The 20,000-nt window shown below is 47.7% G+C and overlaps 1 protein-coding gene across 1 annotated transcript in view; it reads left to right on the top strand.

Annotated features, from left to right (window-relative positions):
- Window positions 1–20,000, top strand: part of dync2h1 (dynein cytoplasmic 2 heavy chain 1) — a gene marked incomplete at its 5' end in the record, with an annotated part of 168,631 nt that overhangs the window by 50,319 nt on the left and 98,312 nt on the right. The window contains 9 exon segments of the mRNA XM_080844294.1: window positions 2,175–2,316; window positions 2,806–2,915; window positions 4,089–4,109; window positions 6,741–6,839; window positions 7,459–7,582; window positions 13,223–13,386; window positions 15,323–15,442; window positions 15,885–16,019; window positions 19,132–19,275. Coding sequence (XP_080700420.1) covers window positions 2,175–2,316; window positions 2,806–2,915; window positions 4,089–4,109; window positions 6,741–6,839; window positions 7,459–7,582; window positions 13,223–13,386; window positions 15,323–15,442; window positions 15,885–16,019; window positions 19,132–19,275 — 1,059 coding nt within the window.

The raw sequence follows: 20,000 nt of genomic DNA, 5'->3' as shown, positions 1-20,000 counted from the left end.
TGGTACTGAAACAGTGGGCCTCCCATTAGCCTTCAGAATAGGTGACCTACCATCCACAGTGCTTTGATGTACACACTCCTGGTAGACATGTTATTTGTAGTAATACGCTGTGAGCGCAAGTGCACGTGCACGTGCACACGCACATGCACACACACACACACACACACACACACACACACACACACACTCACACACACACACACACACACACACACACACACACACACACACACACTCCATCTTACTTCTTCTTAATGTGCCCTCCACGAAGCCCCTCTGAGCGGTAAATGAAGCTAAATGCAGGTAATTGCAGGTGTGTGTGTGTCTCTGTGGGGGCGGCATTAGCGATGCTGCGTGGGCCATGCCATCTCTCCACGGGGCTCGGAGCGAGTGCTGCGCTCCTATTGGCCTCCGTGGCGCCGGCAGATTGACCGCGGACGGCGGGCGTTTTGTCTTAACATGCCACAGATGTCACTAGGCTGGCGTCATGCCGTTGGCCTCAGCAAATGCCAGCGTGGCAGCGTGGTGCCCGGCAAGGGACACCTGGACTCCTCCAAATGTTAAGTGGGCATTTCTGGGTCAGGGAAATTAATGAAAACGTCTCGAAAGGTGAAGACTGTGGCACTGTGTGTCGGATATATAGTTGAGGAGACACAGTATAAGATTTAGACAGCGCACACAGTTTTCTTAGTGTGTAAGTATGTGTGAATAGGAGAGGGTTGTGGGGTATGGGGTTGGTACTACACTCCTTTCATGCTTTCATGTGTGTGTGTGTGTGTGTGTGTGTGTGTGTGCATTTACTTTCATTGAGTCTATATTTAAATCAAAGTGTTTATGTATTTAGGGTGTGTGTTTGTTTGGCCTTATGCACACTGACTGTTTTACCGCTGAGTTGCGGCTGTGTTGCGGCTGCATTACCTGTTGATTTTCATTTGGGCTGCCATGGTAGCCCGGTTAGAGCATGCACACTGCCTGCATGAGACGCGCGCCTCAGGTGCGTTTCGAGGCACCCGCTGCAGACGGGAGTCATGTAGAGTTTGGGCGTGGAGGAAGTGTTTCTCAACAAAACTAGACAATAAAAAGATGTTTCAGTAGTCATATTGGCATCATACCACTCACAGACATGACAGACATATACATATTCTACTTTTTAATCATTTTAGCAATTGCATGTTTTGAAAGGGGAAAGTGGAGATTACATGTGTACTGTATAGAAACCCAATGTAGGCTAAAGTTACATTTTAGAGATAAAGTTTTGTTATCTGTTGCGCTCTCTCGCCCCTGCTCTGATCAAGAGCTGATTTCTGGTTGCAAGTGGTCAACTTTCTAGTCTTTTGGGCTCATCAACGATGGATGAGGCCAAGCTGATTGTGTATTGCCAGCCATTATCAAAGGCAAACTCAAATCACAAAGAAAGCGCTGGCAGTGGCATCAGCGCAGTAGAAATGTTGGCAGTGTGAATACACACACGCAACTGAGACGCAGCAGTACCGCAAGGCAGGCGCCAGGCACACGCAATGCAGGCCTTATGGTGTCACACTCTGTTAGATTTTCTCCTCCTGTTTGTATCCTGTGGGTATGAATGCCCTTGTTCCTGTGTTTACCTTAAGTGCCTGTGTGAGACTATGTTAACCCTGGCCGTGCTCAGTATGGTGCAGTTACATGCAGTTCGTGTTGGATAAGCATCCGCTGAATGCCATAAGTGGCCCAAATAGAATGCATAGGGCAGCGCGTGAGTGAATGTTTGTTTAATTGTGAATTTATGTTTTGTTTATGCTGTGAGTGGCCTAACAGTGGGATTGAAGTGTGTGTGTGTGTGTGTGTGTGTGTGTGTGTGTGTGTGTGTGTGTGTGTGTGTGTGTGTGTGTGTGTGTTTCAGAGAGCACTACTCATCATATATTTATTCATGTATTCTCTAGCGTTTAGTTGTGTCAGAGTGCATCTGCTTTTATCCAAATCGTTGCTCATGTATATAGATTTAGGCTAAAGCGCTAATGGGATATCTATTCTTATTGCTCATTGTTTGTTCAGTGTGTGTCTAAATGGGAAAGGCCAATGGAAATACTACTGCAGATTCTACTTCATGTGTTAATGTGTTTGTGTGTGTGTGTGTGTGTGTGTGTGTGTGTGTGTGTGTGTGTGTGTGTGTGTGTGTGTGTGTGTTTCATGCATAGGTGGCAGAGATCACTGAGGAGTTGGCCACCCTGCCCAAGCGGGCCCAGCTGGCTGCAGCCTTCATCACGTACCTGTCAGCAGCTCCAGAGGACCAGAGGAGGGGCAGCCTCCTGGCCTGGATGGAGTCCTCAGGACTGCAGAGTAATGCCCGCAAACACTCACAGACACACACACACACACACACAATCACAGAAACTCACACACACGCACACACACATAATCACAGACACTCACACACACACACACACACACACACTGAGCACATACACACACACACACACACACAATCACAGACACACACACACACACACACTGAGCACATTCACACACACATACACACACACACACACACACACACATAATCACAGACACTCACACACACACACACATAATCACAGACAATCACACACACAAACACACACACACACACACACACACATAATCACAGACACTCACACACACACACACTCTGAGCACATACACAAACACACACACACACACCATCTGATTTATTGTGTTTGTGTTATGTAGTAGAGTTCTAGGTCATTTGATGGATGTTTTTTTTGTGATGTCGGGGGTGAGATGTGGAGTGTCTCAGCTGATTGGTTGCTGTATGCTGTGTTGTTATAGAGTTTGACCTGCGCCACTTCCTGTGCACTGAGAGTGAGCAGCTGATCTGGAAGAGCGAGGGACTGCCCTCTGATGACCTGTCTATGGAAAATGCCCTTGTTATACTCCAGGTGTCTTCATCTCTCCCCATCACACACACACACACACACACACACACACACACACACACACACACACACACACACACACACACACACACACACACACACACACACACACACACACACACACACACACACACACACACACACACACACACACACACTCACACACACACTCACATGCTGTCGTCACTGCTATAGTTGTTTTTCCCTCTCTAGCAACAGCTGGCAAAGTCATTCAGGCACATAGACTCTCTCACCGTCTCCCTCACTCACTTCTCTTGATCCCTGGGTTAGAATTCATTGCATGCCATAGTGTTCCGCTCCCTTTGAAATCCTCTCTCCTTCTGTGTGTTGGTGGCTTGCTGGAGCTTTCCGGGGCTTTCCAGGCCCTCCTCTGTGAGTCTCTCGTGTAAACAGCAACTCTGGCGAGGCCTGTGTGCATCACAACACGGCCCCTCTTTTCCGTCCGCCGTGCCAATCTGCTGGCGAGGGCGTTGGCACGCCCACGCCTGTCCTCTGACTGACCTTCAGAGTGGCAGTGCCCAAGCACACGTGCCCTCAACCCCCCTCACCAACAGGGCACTGGCACGGCCTTCATAAGCCTCTGTCATTCCCCTCCACTTCTCTCTCCCCACCCCCCACCCCACTCCCCTCCTGTTTGGGTGTTCTTCTCTCTGGGCTTTCTGGTGCTTGTGTGTGTGCTGGCTTTAGAGTGTGAGTCTTCCCCACCATCTGCTGTCTGTTGTGTGTATTCCCTCTTTTCATTGCCTGTGTCTGCATCCGTTTGTGACTCACATCCTGAGGTCCACTCTGCTTTGGTGAGTGGCATGTTTTCCTGTGGTGGGATGGTCACTTGTACTCATATGCTGCTCTAGAATGTGCGTGTGTGTGTGTGTGTGTGTGTGTGTGTGTGTGTCTGTGTCTGTGTGTCTGTGTGTGTTTGTGTGCGTTTGTGCACGTGTATAGGTGTGTGTGTTTGTGTTTGTGTGTGTGTGTGTGTGTGTGTGTGTGTGCGTGTGTGTGTGTGCGTGCGTGCGTGTGTGTGTGTGTGTGTGCGCGTCTGCGTGTGTTTGTGTCTGTGCATGTGTGTGTGCAAGGCTCCATTATGCATTTGATTGAGCCATCACTAACCATCAGCACTGTCTCTGGTTGTGTTCCCCTCTCATTGCTGCATTAAAGATCAATGGGCTGACAGCACGGGTAAGACATCTCTCCCCACCCTCTGCTACTCCACACCCCATCCCCCCACCTTCACCCCGCTCTCGCCTTACATGACCTCAGGGTCCAACACATTCATGCAAATAACACAAAAACACAAAAACAAATGTACTGTACTTAAATGGAAAGGTTACGTTTTTTATGAACCATAGAGTGGTCATAGAAATAGGATGTGTGATTTGTGTGTTTGCATTTAGAAATTAATAACATTAGGAGTTTCTGCCAATTAGCTTTTTAGACTATTTTTGAGTGTGTGTGTGTGTGTGTGTGTGTGTGTGTGTGTGTGTGTGTGTGTGTGTGTGTGTGTACGTGTTTTGTGATTGCACAGAAAGTGCTGAGAACTCTTATACAAGAAGGTCACTTGAAGCTCTTTATATTTCTGTGTGTTGATAAGTCCCACTGTGTTCCCATGACGACTGAGTGAAGCTGTGTGGTTTGAGAGCCTTTGAGTTTCGCCCCAGCTCCTTCCTGTCTCCGCTGCGAGACACGTCAGACCAGGCAATCTCCAGCCTTCTCACAAAAAAAGGAACCCTACATTGAGAATTGAGGGATATGATTCTAATAATCATTTTCTAAATGTCAGAGTGGAGAGTGGCTTAAGCGATGATGGTGGCACTGCCTGTGACGTAATTACTGTATGGCTTGGTAGGCCTGCCAGTGTTCATAGAAAAGAGTTAATGACTAAGTGCCCGCCTCTCCCTGCCAGGCTACAGCGCTGCAATGGCCACTGCCACGTTGTGCCCACGCCACTGTCCGATTTAGCCTCCTGCTGCGCGCTGCCCGTGGGTCGCAGACCGCCCTCCTCATTTCTGTGGTAATGACCACTGAAGTGCCCATCAAGACACCACATACTTTTAACCGTTGAGTGTTTTTCTTATGTGAGCACGTCTCCTGAAATGGCTGGCTGATTTCCATCGGCCTCACTTGTACGTCGCAGGGAGAGAGGCAGGATCAGTCAGTGTAAGACATTTTTATACAGCTCTGAAATGAAGATTGTTTTAAGGACATTGCTTGTGTATTTTTCAAATGTGTCTTTGATTGACCTCAGGATAGAACAGTGGATACATTCTTTATGAGCTCTTTGCCTGAAGTGTGGGTACTGGCATCTCTGTCTGGGAGCAGGCAAAAAGTTAGAAGCTTTAAACTGACAGCACCAAATCGTCTGTGGCTTATAGTACAAATCTGTGCAATATGGCACAACGTCTCGTCCCGTCTCACCTCGTCTTGTCTCGTCTCGTCTCATATCGTATCTTCTCCCGCCACCACTGCCGCCCGCGCGATAATGAAAGTTACAGTGCTGTAAGACGCTTTTATGGAGTGCCAGTAAAAAGCTGGCGGCACAGGGAGAGCTAGGGAGAGTGAAGGCGGTGAAGCCACAAAAAAAGCTCTCCCGCCAGCGGAACAAGTGGAGTGCGGCAGCAGGCGAGCTGAAGCAATATGTTGAATTAACCATAGATTTTATAAGCTGCTGAACTGATTAAATACTAATGGTGATAACTGGCATTCACTTGTGATTTTATGTATGGTATATATTTGAAATATGGCCAAAGGCAGTTTAGTTGTGTCATGTTGAGCATTTCTCAAAGGCAAGCCATCACTTTCCAAGACCCAATAGAAATATAAAGCAGGTTTCAGCGGTGGTGTGTTGTGCCTGGGGAGATCCTCGTTCCAGCCTCTGTAGGTTTAGGGTGAAGTGATAAACTGCTGGACTGAGGGCTGATACAGGTTTGTGCCACTGGGAGGAGAGGGAGGCCGTAGTTGAAGTGAGTTCAGTCGACTAGTCAGGGACTCCTGACAGGTTCATGTTTGCAGTTTTAATGCTCATCATTTAGGAGAGAGCTTTTGGTGTCAGCTTTCAATACATCTGAATTGGGAGTTTTCTTTCTTCCTGTGCATTTGACTTGGAGCTCAGGAATGTCTTAGATATTATGTGTTTGAGTGAAGTTCGTATTTAAGTTGATTGCTGATTCGATTTAAACTAGAGCTAATACCTTATAGGGTGGCCAGAGCAGCTTTAACCCCTGTCAGTCCCTGTGTCTCATGTTATTGAGCTAATAGCTGATAGAGTGGCCTAGAGCAGCTATAACCCCTGTCAGTCCCTGTGTCTCATGTTATTGAGCTAATAGCTGATAGAGTGGCCTAGAGCAGCTATAACCCCTGTCAGTACCGGTGTCTCATGTTATTGAGCTAATAGCTGATAGAGTGGCCTAGAGCAGCTATAACCCCTGTCAGTCCCGGTGTCTCATGTTATTGAGCTAATAGCTGATAGAGTGGCCTAGAGCAGCTATAACCCCTGTCAGTCCCGGTGTCTCATGTTATTGAGCTAATAGCTGATAGAGTGGCCTAGAGCAGCTATAACCCCTGTCAGTCCCTGTGTCTCATGTTATTGAGCTAATAGCTGATAGAGTGGCCTAGAGCAGCTATAACCCCTGTCAGTCCCTGTGTCTCATGTTATTGAGCTAATAGCTGATAGAGTGGCCTAGAGCAGCTATAACCCCTGTCAGTCCCTGTGTCTCATGTTATTGAGCTAATAGCTGATAGAGTGGCCTAGAGCAGCTATAACCCCTGTCAGTCCAGGTGTCTGATGTTATTCTCCTCCTCTCTGTGCCCCAGAGCTGTGCCTGCCCCTTCCTCATAGACCCGTCATCCCGCGCCACTGAGTGGCTCCGCACTCACCTGAAGCAGCACCGCCTGGAGGTCATCAACCAGCAGGTGAGGGACAGAGTAGATATCCCACGCATCCCACAGTCAGAAACACAGACACACAGACACACACACACACACAGACACACCTTTACAATGTCCTTTCATACTCTCATCATAGGCCCCTATCATAGACATCCCCGCACACACACACACAAATGCATTCACACACATACAGTACATACCCACAGAAACACACACATGATTAGCCTGTGATTACAAATCTCGAGTATTCGCCCACCTACAGTCACACTCACACTGACTCACATCAACCATTACTAGAGGCAGGGACTGAATACTCCCATTCCAGTGCCATTACAAATAAACCACTACCCCAGAGCACACAGTGAGACACGCAGCTGCACACAAACACCCGACAATCACAGAGCACACAGTCACGAGAGGCTGTCATTATGCAATTAACACACGCCTAAACACCCACCACACCTCTCACCACACAGGACTTACCGCCCAGCACCAACACCTACACAAGCACTAATGCTTATTTCCCTTGTGGTCACCCCTTTCTCTCTCTCCATCTCTCTCCATCTCTCCTTCTCTCTCTCGCTCTCTCTCTCTCTCTCTCTCTCTCTCTATTTCTCTTTCTCTCTCACTCTTCCTCTGTCAGGACTCTAACTTCATAACGTCTCTGGAGCTGGCGGTGCGCTTCGGGAAGACCCTGATCATCCAGGAGGTGGATGGGGTGGAGCCCGTGCTCTACCCTCTCCTGCGGCGCGACCTCATAGCTCAGGGTAAGACGCCTCCCTCCCCACCTCCCCGCCCCCCCCCCCCCCCCCCCCATCCTCTCTCAGGCATCATCAGTCAGCCATCCACCCATCTGTCTGTCTGCTCAGCCATTCATCCACTCTTACATCTGACCTTCTGTCCATTCGTTTACATTTCCATCATTTAAAAAGATATCTCATCTGATCTACAGTATGACATACTATGGTTGTCATGTCTATCAGATCCATCCGTCTGTCTGTCTTTCCATCTATAATCTTTCTAGCATCACCCAGGGTTCTATCCATAAATGTATTCCTCCGTTTACTCATTTGTCCTATCATTGTCCTCTCTCCAACCGTCCTCCTTATCTGCCCATACACCATATCTCCAGTTTATCTGTCTGTTTCCTTAAAATAACTGAAAAAAATCGTACCCTCTAAAAAGTTCAGTTTGTTGCGAAGCCTCCATCACTGTTGGCATGACGTTATCACCTCCCAGTCCATGAACACTTGACCACCTACCGATCCAAAACTTCTGTCCTTTACTCAGGGACGTGCACAGGAGTTTTGAGGGGCAGTTGCTCTGGCCTGAAAAAAGGGCACACCCTTTTTATATATATTATTTTTTTTTTTTCCTCGGAGGGGCACTTTTACTCGAGGAGGGCAAACGGGCAGTTGCCCAAGCAACCTTAGCACACTCCTGTGCACGTCCCTGCCTTTACTGATGTTTTACTTTTACTTGGCATCAGCTCATCCAGCATCCAGCTTTCCAGCCACGCTTCCCTTTTGTTCTTCGCTTAATAACACAGGACCTTTTGACCTGTTTTGTCAAACTTTTTCTTTCCGCTTTTGAATGACATCAGCTGTTCACTCTCGCCTCGTTTCCCGTGATGGCAGGTGTTGGCGGCCGACGCCCCGTGACTCATCTTAAATAAGCCGCATTAAATCCCCGTTCCTCATCATCACTCCATTCATTCTTATTTATCTTTCTCAGTGCCATTCAGCCGCCCACCTCATGCATCATTTCTGCTTGCCTTTCAGTTTCTTACCGTGTTTTCCCCTCTCTCTGTCTCACTGCTCTGCCCCCCCCCCCCTCCCCTCGCTCCCCTCATCTCTCATTCCCCGGCTTGCTCTCCGTCTGCGGAAGGGGAGATATGCACATGTGACGTCACCGGAGCGTTTCCCAGAGGCTCACCTCTCTTGTTGTTAAAGAGGAGGAGGTGGAATCCGGGGAAATGGACTAATTCTGCTTATTTTCACTGGAACCCAGAGCTGTGTGTGTATATGTGTGTGTGTGTGTGCGTGTGCGTGCGCTTGCGTGCGTGCGTGCGTGCGTGCGTGCGTGCGTGCGTGCGTGCGTGCGTGCGTGCGTGTGTGCGTGCGTGATTGAAACAGGACTGATAAAGCTGCCTCGCCACACAGAAGAATAGTACACACACACACATAAAAACATGTACATACAGAGCATGCACACATCCTATCTCACACATCCACACACGCAGAATGAATGCATGCTGTCTCACTGGGTCTCGGTGCAGGGAAAGGTGCTGTGGGAATGTGTAGCTCGGGAACGTGTTGGTTCACATAGCCATTGAAGAGGTAGAGGCAGGCTGTAGAACGCTGGAGGATTTTTCCAGATGGAGCTCCTATTGAATCAGGTTTTTTTTTCCCCTGGAATTGTGCTTACACTTCCCCACCATCCCACCCCCCACTCGCTCACATGCACAGCCAGCCTGCTATTATGTTCTATCATATCAGGCAGTGCGTGTGGTTAGATGTTCCCTCGCTGCATGTTCATTTCCTCCTCCTCCTGTTTGGCCGCCCTGTTCCCCCCTCTCTCTCCTGCTCAGCATGTTGTACACCAGACCCAGAGGACCATCCCTCTCTTTCTCCAGAGCAGCATTAGGCCTCCATCCATATGCTTGTGCACATAATGATGTCTGACGGTAATATGTGTGTGTGTGTGTGATTGGTGGGTGAGTTGGGATGTGCTGGCTCTCCTGGGCGTGTGAGTAAGTGTGTGGGTCGACGTTTGTGTGTTTTTTTTTCTTTCTACTTGTGAGTGTTTACGTGTCTTTTTGTGTGCATGTAAGGAACTTGTGTGTGTAAACGTGGGCTCTTGACGTCTTTCCATTTCATGTTTAAATGATAGTGTGTGGGTTTGTAGCCTCAGGAGGTATGGCGTTCAACTTTCCCCTACTTCCCCCCACTACGTCAGACTAGGTAACCATCACACACCATCATGTCCCTGCGTTCACCACCCACTCACACACACGCAAACGCACACACGACCCATTGCATATTCCTCACACACTTGTCACAGAAGCATGGCTGCATCGCCCCCGCTGTTAGCCGTGGATGGAGTAGTCATGCGTGGCCCTGCTGTTTGTCTTCGTTTCCGGTGACGGTGACCCGTCGTCTCTTGCGCTGGAATTAAATCCTCTCTGTGCCCTCAAAGACGACGTTTGTATGAGGCATAAACACTCTTTGATTAAGGGGTGCGTGTCCTTGAAAGTGTCTCTAGTTATGCTAATGGTGATTGTGTGTGTGTGTGTGTGTGTGTGTGAGTGAGTGTGTGTGTTTGTCATGTTGGGTTTTCACTGGGGGTCAGCGCACGTGTGATGCGGAGTGTGTCAGCACGCCTCGTTCTTATGAAAGGCGGCGGTGATTTAAACACTTACTGGCTCGGCCGGCCTCCCGGGGGGACGATGCAGATGCTCCTCGCTCCGCTGAAGCTTACGGGAAAGGAGGAGGAGGAGGAGGAGGAGGGGGAGGGGAGAGCAAGAGGGAGAGAGAGAGAGAGAGAGAGAAAGAGACAGAAGCAGAAAGATGAGATAGGAGAAATGAGCATTTGTGTGCATTGTGTGTGTGTGTGTGTGTGTGTGTGTGTGTGTGTGTGTGTGTGTGTGTGTGTGTGTGTGTGTGTGTGTGTGTGTGTGTAAGAGAGAGTGCTTTTGAGAAAGACAAAGACAGACAGAAGGATGGGGCTGTGAATATGAAGACGGAAGGCTGTGTGTGTTAGTGTGCATAGGACTGAAGAATAAAAACTAGAGGATATGAAAAGAGGATTCGACAGAGGAGAGCAAGAAATGGGTTGGTGCTTGATCAGGGGAGGAGGAAAGAAGAAAGGGAAAGCGAGGGAAGAGAGCTGATAATGGATTGAGGGGAAAGAAAGGGAGAGACAGATTGGAATGATGGAGAGAGAGGAAGAGAGAGAGAGAAAGAGAGAGAGACAGGCAGCTGATGGAAACAGTATTAGCGAGATAGAAGCTGAGGAAGAGGTTTGAGTGACAGAAAGAGAAAATGAGGGAGGGGATGAAAAAGGGGAGAGAGGAAAGGAGAGGAGCGAAGCGGAGAGGAGTAGAGGGGAGGGGGAGTGCCGTGCTGTGCTGCATTGCAGACGTGCGGTGTGGGGAGGAGTCAGACTGTGTGTGTGTATGTGTGTGTGTGTGTGTGTGTGTGTGCGTGTTAGTGTGCGTGTGCGTGTGTGTGTTTTCTACAGGCAGATGGACGCCCACCCAAGCTGGCAACCCAGTCGAAATGCCAAGTGTTTTCACGGGCAATAGTGTGTGAACATGGCAACCTGAGATTTATGAGGATTTGATGAAGGCCATCATCTTTTGTTTTTGTTTTTGATTTTTAAATCAGACACGACTGAAAAGGTGTCAGAGGATTGGTATGGTGTGATGCCGAGGATTCATACTGACGTCTACTTGAATATACAGTGTTCATCTGACGAAACCATTGTGCGATGTGCTTTGTGTGTCAGTATTTTGATGAGCGCATTCGTTCCTTTGTTTTTTTCCCATTACTATAAGGCCAAATGCCTCTCTCTCTCTCGCACACACACTAACCAATACACACACACTAACAGATACACACACACTAACAGATACACACGCACCAATTTGTCCTGTGTTCCTCTCTGCTCTTTCAGTAGAAGTAGATGAGTGAGTTCACACTGGGTTGTGAAAACCATAGCCTCACCACTATGGTAACATGCAGACCACAAGTTGTTCTTTAATGTTATGACCAAACATTCTGTGGACATACAGAAGGTCATCTTTATTTACCACTGCAGAATAATCTGCTTTTCATTTGCTTTTAACTACATAGTTGCAAATAGCAGGATTACCATATCATTGTGCACCACTGACAAAAGTCCGCTGACAAAAGTCAAAGGGTAGGTTAGATTTGATCGATTTTGATTAAGTACCCATTAATATGACAAGTTAGGAATGTTGTAAATAATACGAATTTCCAAAATGTTCTATGACTTTTTAAAGGAAAACTTTAACCTGAGCCCTATTTTCCCATCTTTTTTCAAATAATGTTCGGCCCAGTATGGGTCCAGATCGTTCCAGTATTGAGTTATAACACTGTAACCCTAACCCTCAAAACAGCTATACAATGCAATCCTATGGGGCATTCGTCTGGGCAAATCGGGCGCAGGTAAAAAAATCCTGATTTTTTTTCTTTAATGCAACACAATTGTGTTTGTCTCTGGCCATGGTCCTGAAACATCGTTCTACCTCCTATGGGACAGGAAGAAGGGTAGTGCACTTTTTTCTTGTTAGGCTTCAAATACCCCCCCACGATTAGTAATAGCCAGTCACTGCAAAAAATAGTGGGCACAACAGCAGTATTTCTGTAGTCCGTCCAGCTGTATTAGCTGAGGACTGTCTTAAGACGGCATGGCTCAGTGGCTGTCTGTGTGCATCATCCCAGGGTCTCCCCCCTACATAACAGCACTCTGGGGGCTCACAAGACTGTCGCGCTGAGGGCGTACTGAGAACAAATGATTTCTTTAGTGGAAAAGGGACTTGATATGTAATATTGCTGGGAAAAGACCTTTGTAAGCTTGTAGAGAAAAAAAACTCTATCTTGGTATCAAGGGAGGCTAGAGATAAAGAACTCTGGGATTGGATTCTGAGGTAAGGCTTCGGTGCGCAGCTTGATCTGTCGGTGTAGTGTGTTTTGATATTGCGGTGCCATTTCCCCAAGGTCACTCCTCCAGCAGAGAGCATGATGGGCCTCCTGGATGACTGTGCCCAGGTCATGGGGGAGAGAGCGAGGTGGACAGACAGGGCTCCCCAGAGAGGGCAGGCCCTCATCTCTCTCTCTCTCGCTCTGTCTCTGTCTGTCTCTCTCTCTCTCTCTCTCTCTCTCTTTCTGTCTGTCTCTCTCTCTGTCTCTCTCTCTCTCTGTCTCTGTCTGTCTCTCTCTCTGTCTCTGTCTGTCTCTCTCTCTCTCTGTCTCTCTCTCTCTCTCTCTCTCCCTGTCTGTCTCTATCTCTCTCTGTCTCTCTCTCTCTCTCTGTCTATCTGTCTGTCTCTCTCTGTCTCTCTCTCTCTCTCTCTGTCTCTCTGTCTCTCTCTCTCTCTCTCTCTCTCTCTCTCTCTCTCTGTCTCTGTCTGTCTGTCCCATCCTGCTGTGCCTCCGCTGCAGCGTTAGAACAATTCAATCTTCATTTTCCTCTCTCGATTAAAATAATTCCACATTTTATCGCCCTGGCAACCAAAACAATAATGGCATCCATCTTCGGAGCTTGGCCGTCTGCTGCTCTCATAATTGGGGTGACAGACGCTGGGTGGTTAAAATGAAGGCCGCGGTGGCATTCAGTAATGGCTGTCCTCTCCTTCCCCTGTCCCTCCCGTGTCCTCACAGGTCCCCGCTACGTGGTCCAGATCGGGGAGAAGGTCATCGACTACAATGAGGACTTCCGTCTCTTCCTGGCAACCCGCAACCCCAGCCCGTTCATCCCGCCTGACGCCGCCTCCATCGTCACCGAGGTCAACTTCACCACCACCAGGGCAGGGCTCCGTGGGCAGGTAAGGAGACAGCCAATCACATGTCCCAGGCCAGGAACTAGTGCATTGTGGGATAGACATGGGCTGCCAGAGATGTCACACACTGAACTGAGCCAGAAGCCCAAAGCCCTATAATTTATAATTTCCTTAACTTAGTTCTCATTACAAATAAAGTGTTCTCACTCGACCGTAAATGGAAAAGCGTGCTAAATTATTGAAATTTAAAAGTATTGCTGATGGAACTCAGTATAATTTGAACACATTCATTATTGTATGAGGCTATAATACAGCAATTATAGTGAGATAACATGGTGATCAATAGGGGGGCGATCCAGTGCCTCTGGCACAACTGCAGTACCACATCACACAGTCCTCACAGCATCACACTCTTGCAGTAAACTTTGCATGCTCCACACACACTCTGTTGTGCAGGCACACACACAAATCTTTCTGCCTCAGTGACGCACACGCACACGCACACACACACACACACACACACACACACACACACACACACACACACAGGCACTCACAAACACACAAGGCTTTTGGTAAACTTGTCAACTAAATGGCCTTGTAGCTTCATATCCTTGTTGGGTTCACGATAATGTCTATGTGCTGTTTATGTTTCGATTACACAAATTAATTTAACCATTTCCGCACTTTTTGAAATAAACAGCGGGTGGGGTAGTGGGCTGGGCTTCATTGTGCCCTGTCTAATAATAGTTGCAGTCGGGTTGAACTGATGCTTTGGGCGACTCAGGGTTAGTAAGTTTTAAACGATGAAACCCTTTAAACATGCCCCTCCGAAGGTGCCAACTGTAGTGCCCTCGGAGGAGCAGAGAGGTGAAAGGCAGGGTGTGTGAACAGCCAGTGAGAGAACAGCTATTGCTGTGGCCATAACCGAAGCTAGACCCCTGCTTCCTTCCCCTGCCCACATCTCTCCCTTCTCTCCCTCACCCTCACCCTCTCTCCTGGCATTTTCTTGCCCTCAGTCGCTCTCGCTCTCTCTTGGCATCCACCTCACCTCTCATCACCCTCTTTTTCCCTCTCTTTTCACTGTCTTTTTCAGTCTTTCCATTGCAGCTGTACTTGGCTGTATCTCATGCCTTCTCTCACTCTTCCAACCCATCCTCTTCGTCTCTTTCTCCTTACCGCTCTTCCTCCCTCTCTCTCCCTCGCGCTCTCTCTCTCCTTGATTGCTGGCTTTCAGTGCAGATTCAAAGGGTGGGCCTTTTGCCTCCAGCTCCCCACCTCTTCTCCGGCTTCTCCGTAATTCACTTGCAGCAGAGAATGTTTATGAGGGGAAAACATGTTTGTGATGAGAAAACATTTCCTTTTCTTTTGTTGATGTTTGTTCTTTCCTACTTCCCTCTCTCGGAGTGGCCCCGAAAACACAATTTCCCCGGCTTTTTATGTTCTTCAAAAGGCCGCTCTCCATTTTGTGTCGGTTACGCTGTCGGACGTTTTTGTATTTTTTTCTCCATCATTAACGACCTTGTTTGTTCAAGCCTGTTCGTCTCTTGCCTTTTGAAATGTTGTGTTGTCCTCAAACGAACTAAACAACAATGAATACATTAATAAATACATAAATAAGTACAAGAAAACAAAATTAAGAAAAAAAAAAGCACTTATGATTTTCCATATTAGTCAGCCCTCACTCTGTCTGTGCCTGTGAGAATATGCACCATTTTGTAATACCGTATGTTAAAGTATGTTTTTCTAAAGTTAATTGCCATTTGGTATTTTAGGATAAAGTCAAACCTTCTCCAGTTTTTAACTGGTAACATTTGCCATTCCTAGTTTCTTATGATTTTTCTTTATGTTCTAACTTGTTACTCCTGCCTTCTATCGGGTTCTCATTGGATAGACTACCCTGTGCTCTGATCCTCATTGGTTGTATATGCCCTTTCTGTATTCTCATTGGTTCCTCTGCTTTGTTCCTCTCTCCCGGTAGCTGCTGGCACTCACCATCCAGCAGGAGAAGCCCGAGTTGGAGACCCAGAAGACCCGTCTGCTGCAGCAGGAGGAGGACATGAAGATCCAGCTGGCCCAGCTAGAGGAGTCTCTGCTGGAGGTATTGCTAAACCCAGTGGAGGATGGAGGATGTCTTTGCCATTGTTTATATAGGAATGTAGGCTCCACATCAGGCACCCTAAGACGGCACTAATTTATCAACATTATTGAAGTAAATTAGAATTCAGCTGGTGTGGAGTATAGCCCTGTTGACAACTGTGCAAATACTCCTTGCTCTTATTGGAGAGGGCCACAGGTTCTAGACATAATAGGAGACACCCCCACTTAGACTTGATTCTCCAAACCAAACCCCAGTGGCTTGAAATAATGAATTTCAATTGATTAAGAATCCACTTGGTCTTGGGATGCGTTGGTGCTCAGAGACTTACTGCTAATGTAATTTAGTCAAGTGAACTAGTTTTCTGTCTCTTTCTCTCCCTCTCCCCCTCCCTACCTCATTCCCTCATTCCCTCTCTCTCTCTCGCTCTCTCTCTCTCTTTCAGACTTTGGCTACAGCTCAGGGGAACATTCTGGAGAATAAGGTCCTGATTGAGTCTCTGAACCAGACTAAATCCAGCAGTGCCCTAATCCAGGAGTCCCTGAGTGAATCCCACCGGCTCCAGGCCTCTCTAGACCAGGTATGACACAGGTGGTGTGTGGGGGGGGGGGCATGAACTGTGAAAATGAAAATGCTAGTATGAGTGCATTGGACTGGTACACTTACAGACACTGAATTGACCAGTGAAAACGCATTGATCAAAACAACTTGAAGAACTTTTATTTGAATGCTGAATGAATGAATGAAATACAGAAGAAAAGAGGGAGGAGGAATACGTAGAGCTTAGAGGGAGGACATGATGAGTGGTAAGCCAGTGAAGAAAGGAGTAAGAGAAAAGGGAAATAAATGGCCTGATTATGTAGAAAGAGAGAAGTAGAAAGAGAGAACAGAGGGAGAGAACAGAGGGAGAGAATGGAGCTCAGTTTGTCTTCCAAGTCTGAGAGCTCCATCACCCTGTTCCCTCAAAGTACATTTCCCTGATACGACCACTGGACCTAATTTCCCTTGACTAGGGTTTTAACTGACAGATGAGTTTAAAATGGGACTCACTGCTTCAAACCAAAAGATTTTACTTTTCAATTTTGACTTCTGTCACATCCTATCTGTTCCCGCTCCAAGCCCCACAGGCCCATGGGTAATAGAGTGTTTAAGATTAACTTTAAAGTTCTGCCCAAGTCTCTTTTAAGTACTTCGCTCTGTTTCACGCCATTGACTTTTCCGCTCCTTTTTTCCATTATCAGTCACTGTGTTAACTTATCTCGGTTCATGTGTTGGACTCTGATGTAAAGGCTCGGCTGTTGAATATGAGCTTGTAAAAATCACGTTCTCCGAGCACGCTCTCTCTCTCTGTCTTTCACTGTCTCTCTCTCTCTCTCTCTCTCTCTCTCACTCTCTCTCACTCTCTCTCTCTCTCTCTCTCTCTCTCATCTTCTCTCTTCTCTCTGTTCCTTCATCTCCTCTCGTCTCTGTTCCCTCACCCTCAGTCTCTCAGTGGAGCTGTGTTTAGTGTTTGGGGAGTTATTTGTAAACCATGAGGTCATGCCGCTGTGTCACTCGGAGGTCGTGTGTTCCGCGTGACCTCTGCCATGACCCCGGCTGTCTCTGTGGACCTGCCAGCATGAGTCCTCCTCATGTCTCTTTCCATCCCTTTTGCTTTCCCCTTTCTGAGCTCCTCCTTTCTTTCTTTTCTGTCGTTTCTCTCTGTATCTCTCTCTCTTAACTTGTGACTCACTGATTATGGTTACAGAGCAAAACAAGGACAGATCATCTCTCATATCGTATTCAAATTCTCTCTCCCAAATGAGCTTCATGGGGATGCATGTCAGTATATTGCCACAATGTGCAGGATAACAGCACCTGTGTGTGTGTGTGTGTGTGTGTGTGTGTGTGTGTGTGTGTGTGTGTGTGTGTGTGTGTGTGTGTGTGTGTGTGTGTGTGTGTGTGTGTGTGTGTGTGTGTGTGTGTGAGAGAGTCAGGGTGCTGTGTTTATGTGGAAGCGTTTTGAATGGCTGAAGGGGAGTAGAGGAGAGAGATGGAGAATAAGGAGGGAGAAATGAATGCTCAGAGTAGAAGGACAACCAAAAGACTGAACCGGTATCTGATGAAATGAATACTTTTGGGGGAAAGATGAATAGGTGGCTGTCTCTCACTACACACTTCCACTCTCTCCCAAACACACACACACACACACACACACCCACAATGTGTCAGTGCCCCTGCGGCATTTTTATCAAAGCAAGCACTTGCTTTCTTCTTACACACACACACACACACACACTCACTCATGCACTCATGCACTCATGCAAACACACACACACACACAAACACACACATATGCGCACACACACACACACACACACACACACACACTCATACACACACACACACTAGGGTGTTATTTCGAGGTGACAGGAGGAACAAACACACCACTCTCTCTAAGGAAGTTGACTGACAGTTGCCATGGATACATGATGCCCCCCTTCCTCCCCTTTCCCATCCCCTCTCCAGCTACCACTGCTTGCAGAGGTAGACTCTCAGAACTCTGAACAGACAGATTTTTCATGGGTTCCTTCATTCATGGCGCTACACACTCCACATTCACTTTACATATCACTTGACATTAAACACACACTCACATGTTACACACACTTACTTAAACATAAAAAACATAGGCAGACATACAACACACAAAGGCACACACTCACACACATACAGCACATTTCACATTTTTCTCACGCTCACTCACAAACCCCCACTCCGATCTGTTGATGGTCTGTTTTGAATGAGACATCAACCACAGTCCACCTCCTCTGACTGCTTTTTGTGAGTGCTGTATGTGTGTGTGTGTGTGTGTGTGTGTGTGTGTGTGTGAGTGCTGAGTGTGTGCGCGAGTGCTGAGTGTGTGCGAGTGCTGTGTGTGTGTGTGTGTGTGTGTGTGTGTGTGTGTGTGTGTGTGTGTGTGTGTGTGTGTGGTGTGTCTGTGTCTGTGTCTGTGTGTGTGTGTGTGTGTGTGTGTGTGTTTATTTATATATATTTGTGTGTGTGTGTGTTTATTTATATATAATTGTGTGTGTGTGTGTGTGAGTGTTGATGTGGGAGGCTCAGAGGCCTTTGGTCAGCCCTATAGAAGTAAGCGTGGCAGTCAGATGGCTGGAACTGAGAGGGAGGAGATAGCAGCCTCTTATCTCACACACACACGTCCGCATCAGATAGCGCCAGCGGCCTTATCAGCATGCCCCTCACACACACACACACACACACACACAAAGACATGTAGATCAGACAAGCAGTTTGTCCATTTCCTGATTGAATTTTCCTCAGATTCCACGGTGGCTGTTTACACTGCCAGTGCACCCTCGCTTGTTGGGATTCATTGTTTGAATATGTTTGCTCATTAAACTCTGTGTCTGAGTGTATATTGTCTCTACCTTGTTGTGTGTGTGTGTGTGTGTGTGTGTGTGTGTGTGTGTGTGTGTGTGTGTGTGTGTGTGTGTGTGTGTGTGTGTGTGTGTGTGTGTGTGTGTACATGTGTGAGAGAGTTCATATCTCACTCATCAACTGTGCTAATAGCCTCCTCAAGGGGGCAGTGTGACATCAGTCCTGACTCTCTCTCTCTCTCTCTCTCTCTCCCACCCCCCTCTCCCTCTCCCTCTCCCTCCCATCTTTTCCCTCTGCCTCTGCCTCATATGCAGGAGCGGGATGCCTATCTACCGCTGGCCGAGAGTGCCAGTAAGATGTACTTTGTCATCACGGACCTGTCCAAGATCAACAACATGTACCGCTTCAGTCTGGCCTCCTTCCTCAGGATCTTCCAGAGAGCCCTCCAAAGCGAGCAGGTAACCCCGGTAACACCGCCTCCCCAACCTAGGGAGGAGCCACTCTGATTGGTCAACACTCACCTGTCTGTCTGTATGGGCGATACCTATCTGCCTTTAAGGGGACACCACTGGCAGCAGTCCCTTTGAGGGCCACACTTTGACCACACACATGGAGACATGGTGGTGTGTGCACACATGGTTCATATCAGTCTACTGCATAAGTGTGGAGAACTGCGCAGTCACATCGTAGATCGCAATGACACACACACACATGTACAGCAACACACAGAAAACAGACGTACTCAAACACACAGATGCTCCTTTGGTCGAGAGTGAAGAGTTGGCACTACACTCCTTGGTACAGAGAGACACAACATGGTGTCATCGCATGTGAGTGTGCAGAATCTACTGAAGTTGAGTCTGTGGTGAAATGCACACCATACATAGTGACCAAAGCACTTCATGTGTGTTTGTGTTGAGTGTCTCTCATGCTGATCCCAGACCAGCCTTTATGAACACAATCCTTCATCTCAACTTCACAGAAACAAATACATTTCTGGCGTTATGTATGATTTGAAGAGGACTGTATGGATTGTCATCTTGTCAAGTACAGTATTTCCTTTGTGTGCCAAGTGATTTGCTCAACAGGGCTAGCTGGCCTTGAGCGTCCTGGGAGAAACTCCACTCTCCACTGTGCCTCCACTGAGCCTCCGCTGTGCTGCTTCCACACCGAGACAGACTGC

The sequence above is a fragment of the Sprattus sprattus genome (genome assembly GCF_963457725.1).
Source record: "Sprattus sprattus genome assembly, chromosome: 9".
NCBI lineage: Eukaryota > Metazoa > Chordata > Actinopteri > Clupeiformes > Clupeidae > Sprattus > Sprattus sprattus.
The sequence above is the reverse complement of the archived record's forward strand: the minus strand, read 5'-3'. Positions and strand labels throughout refer to the sequence as shown.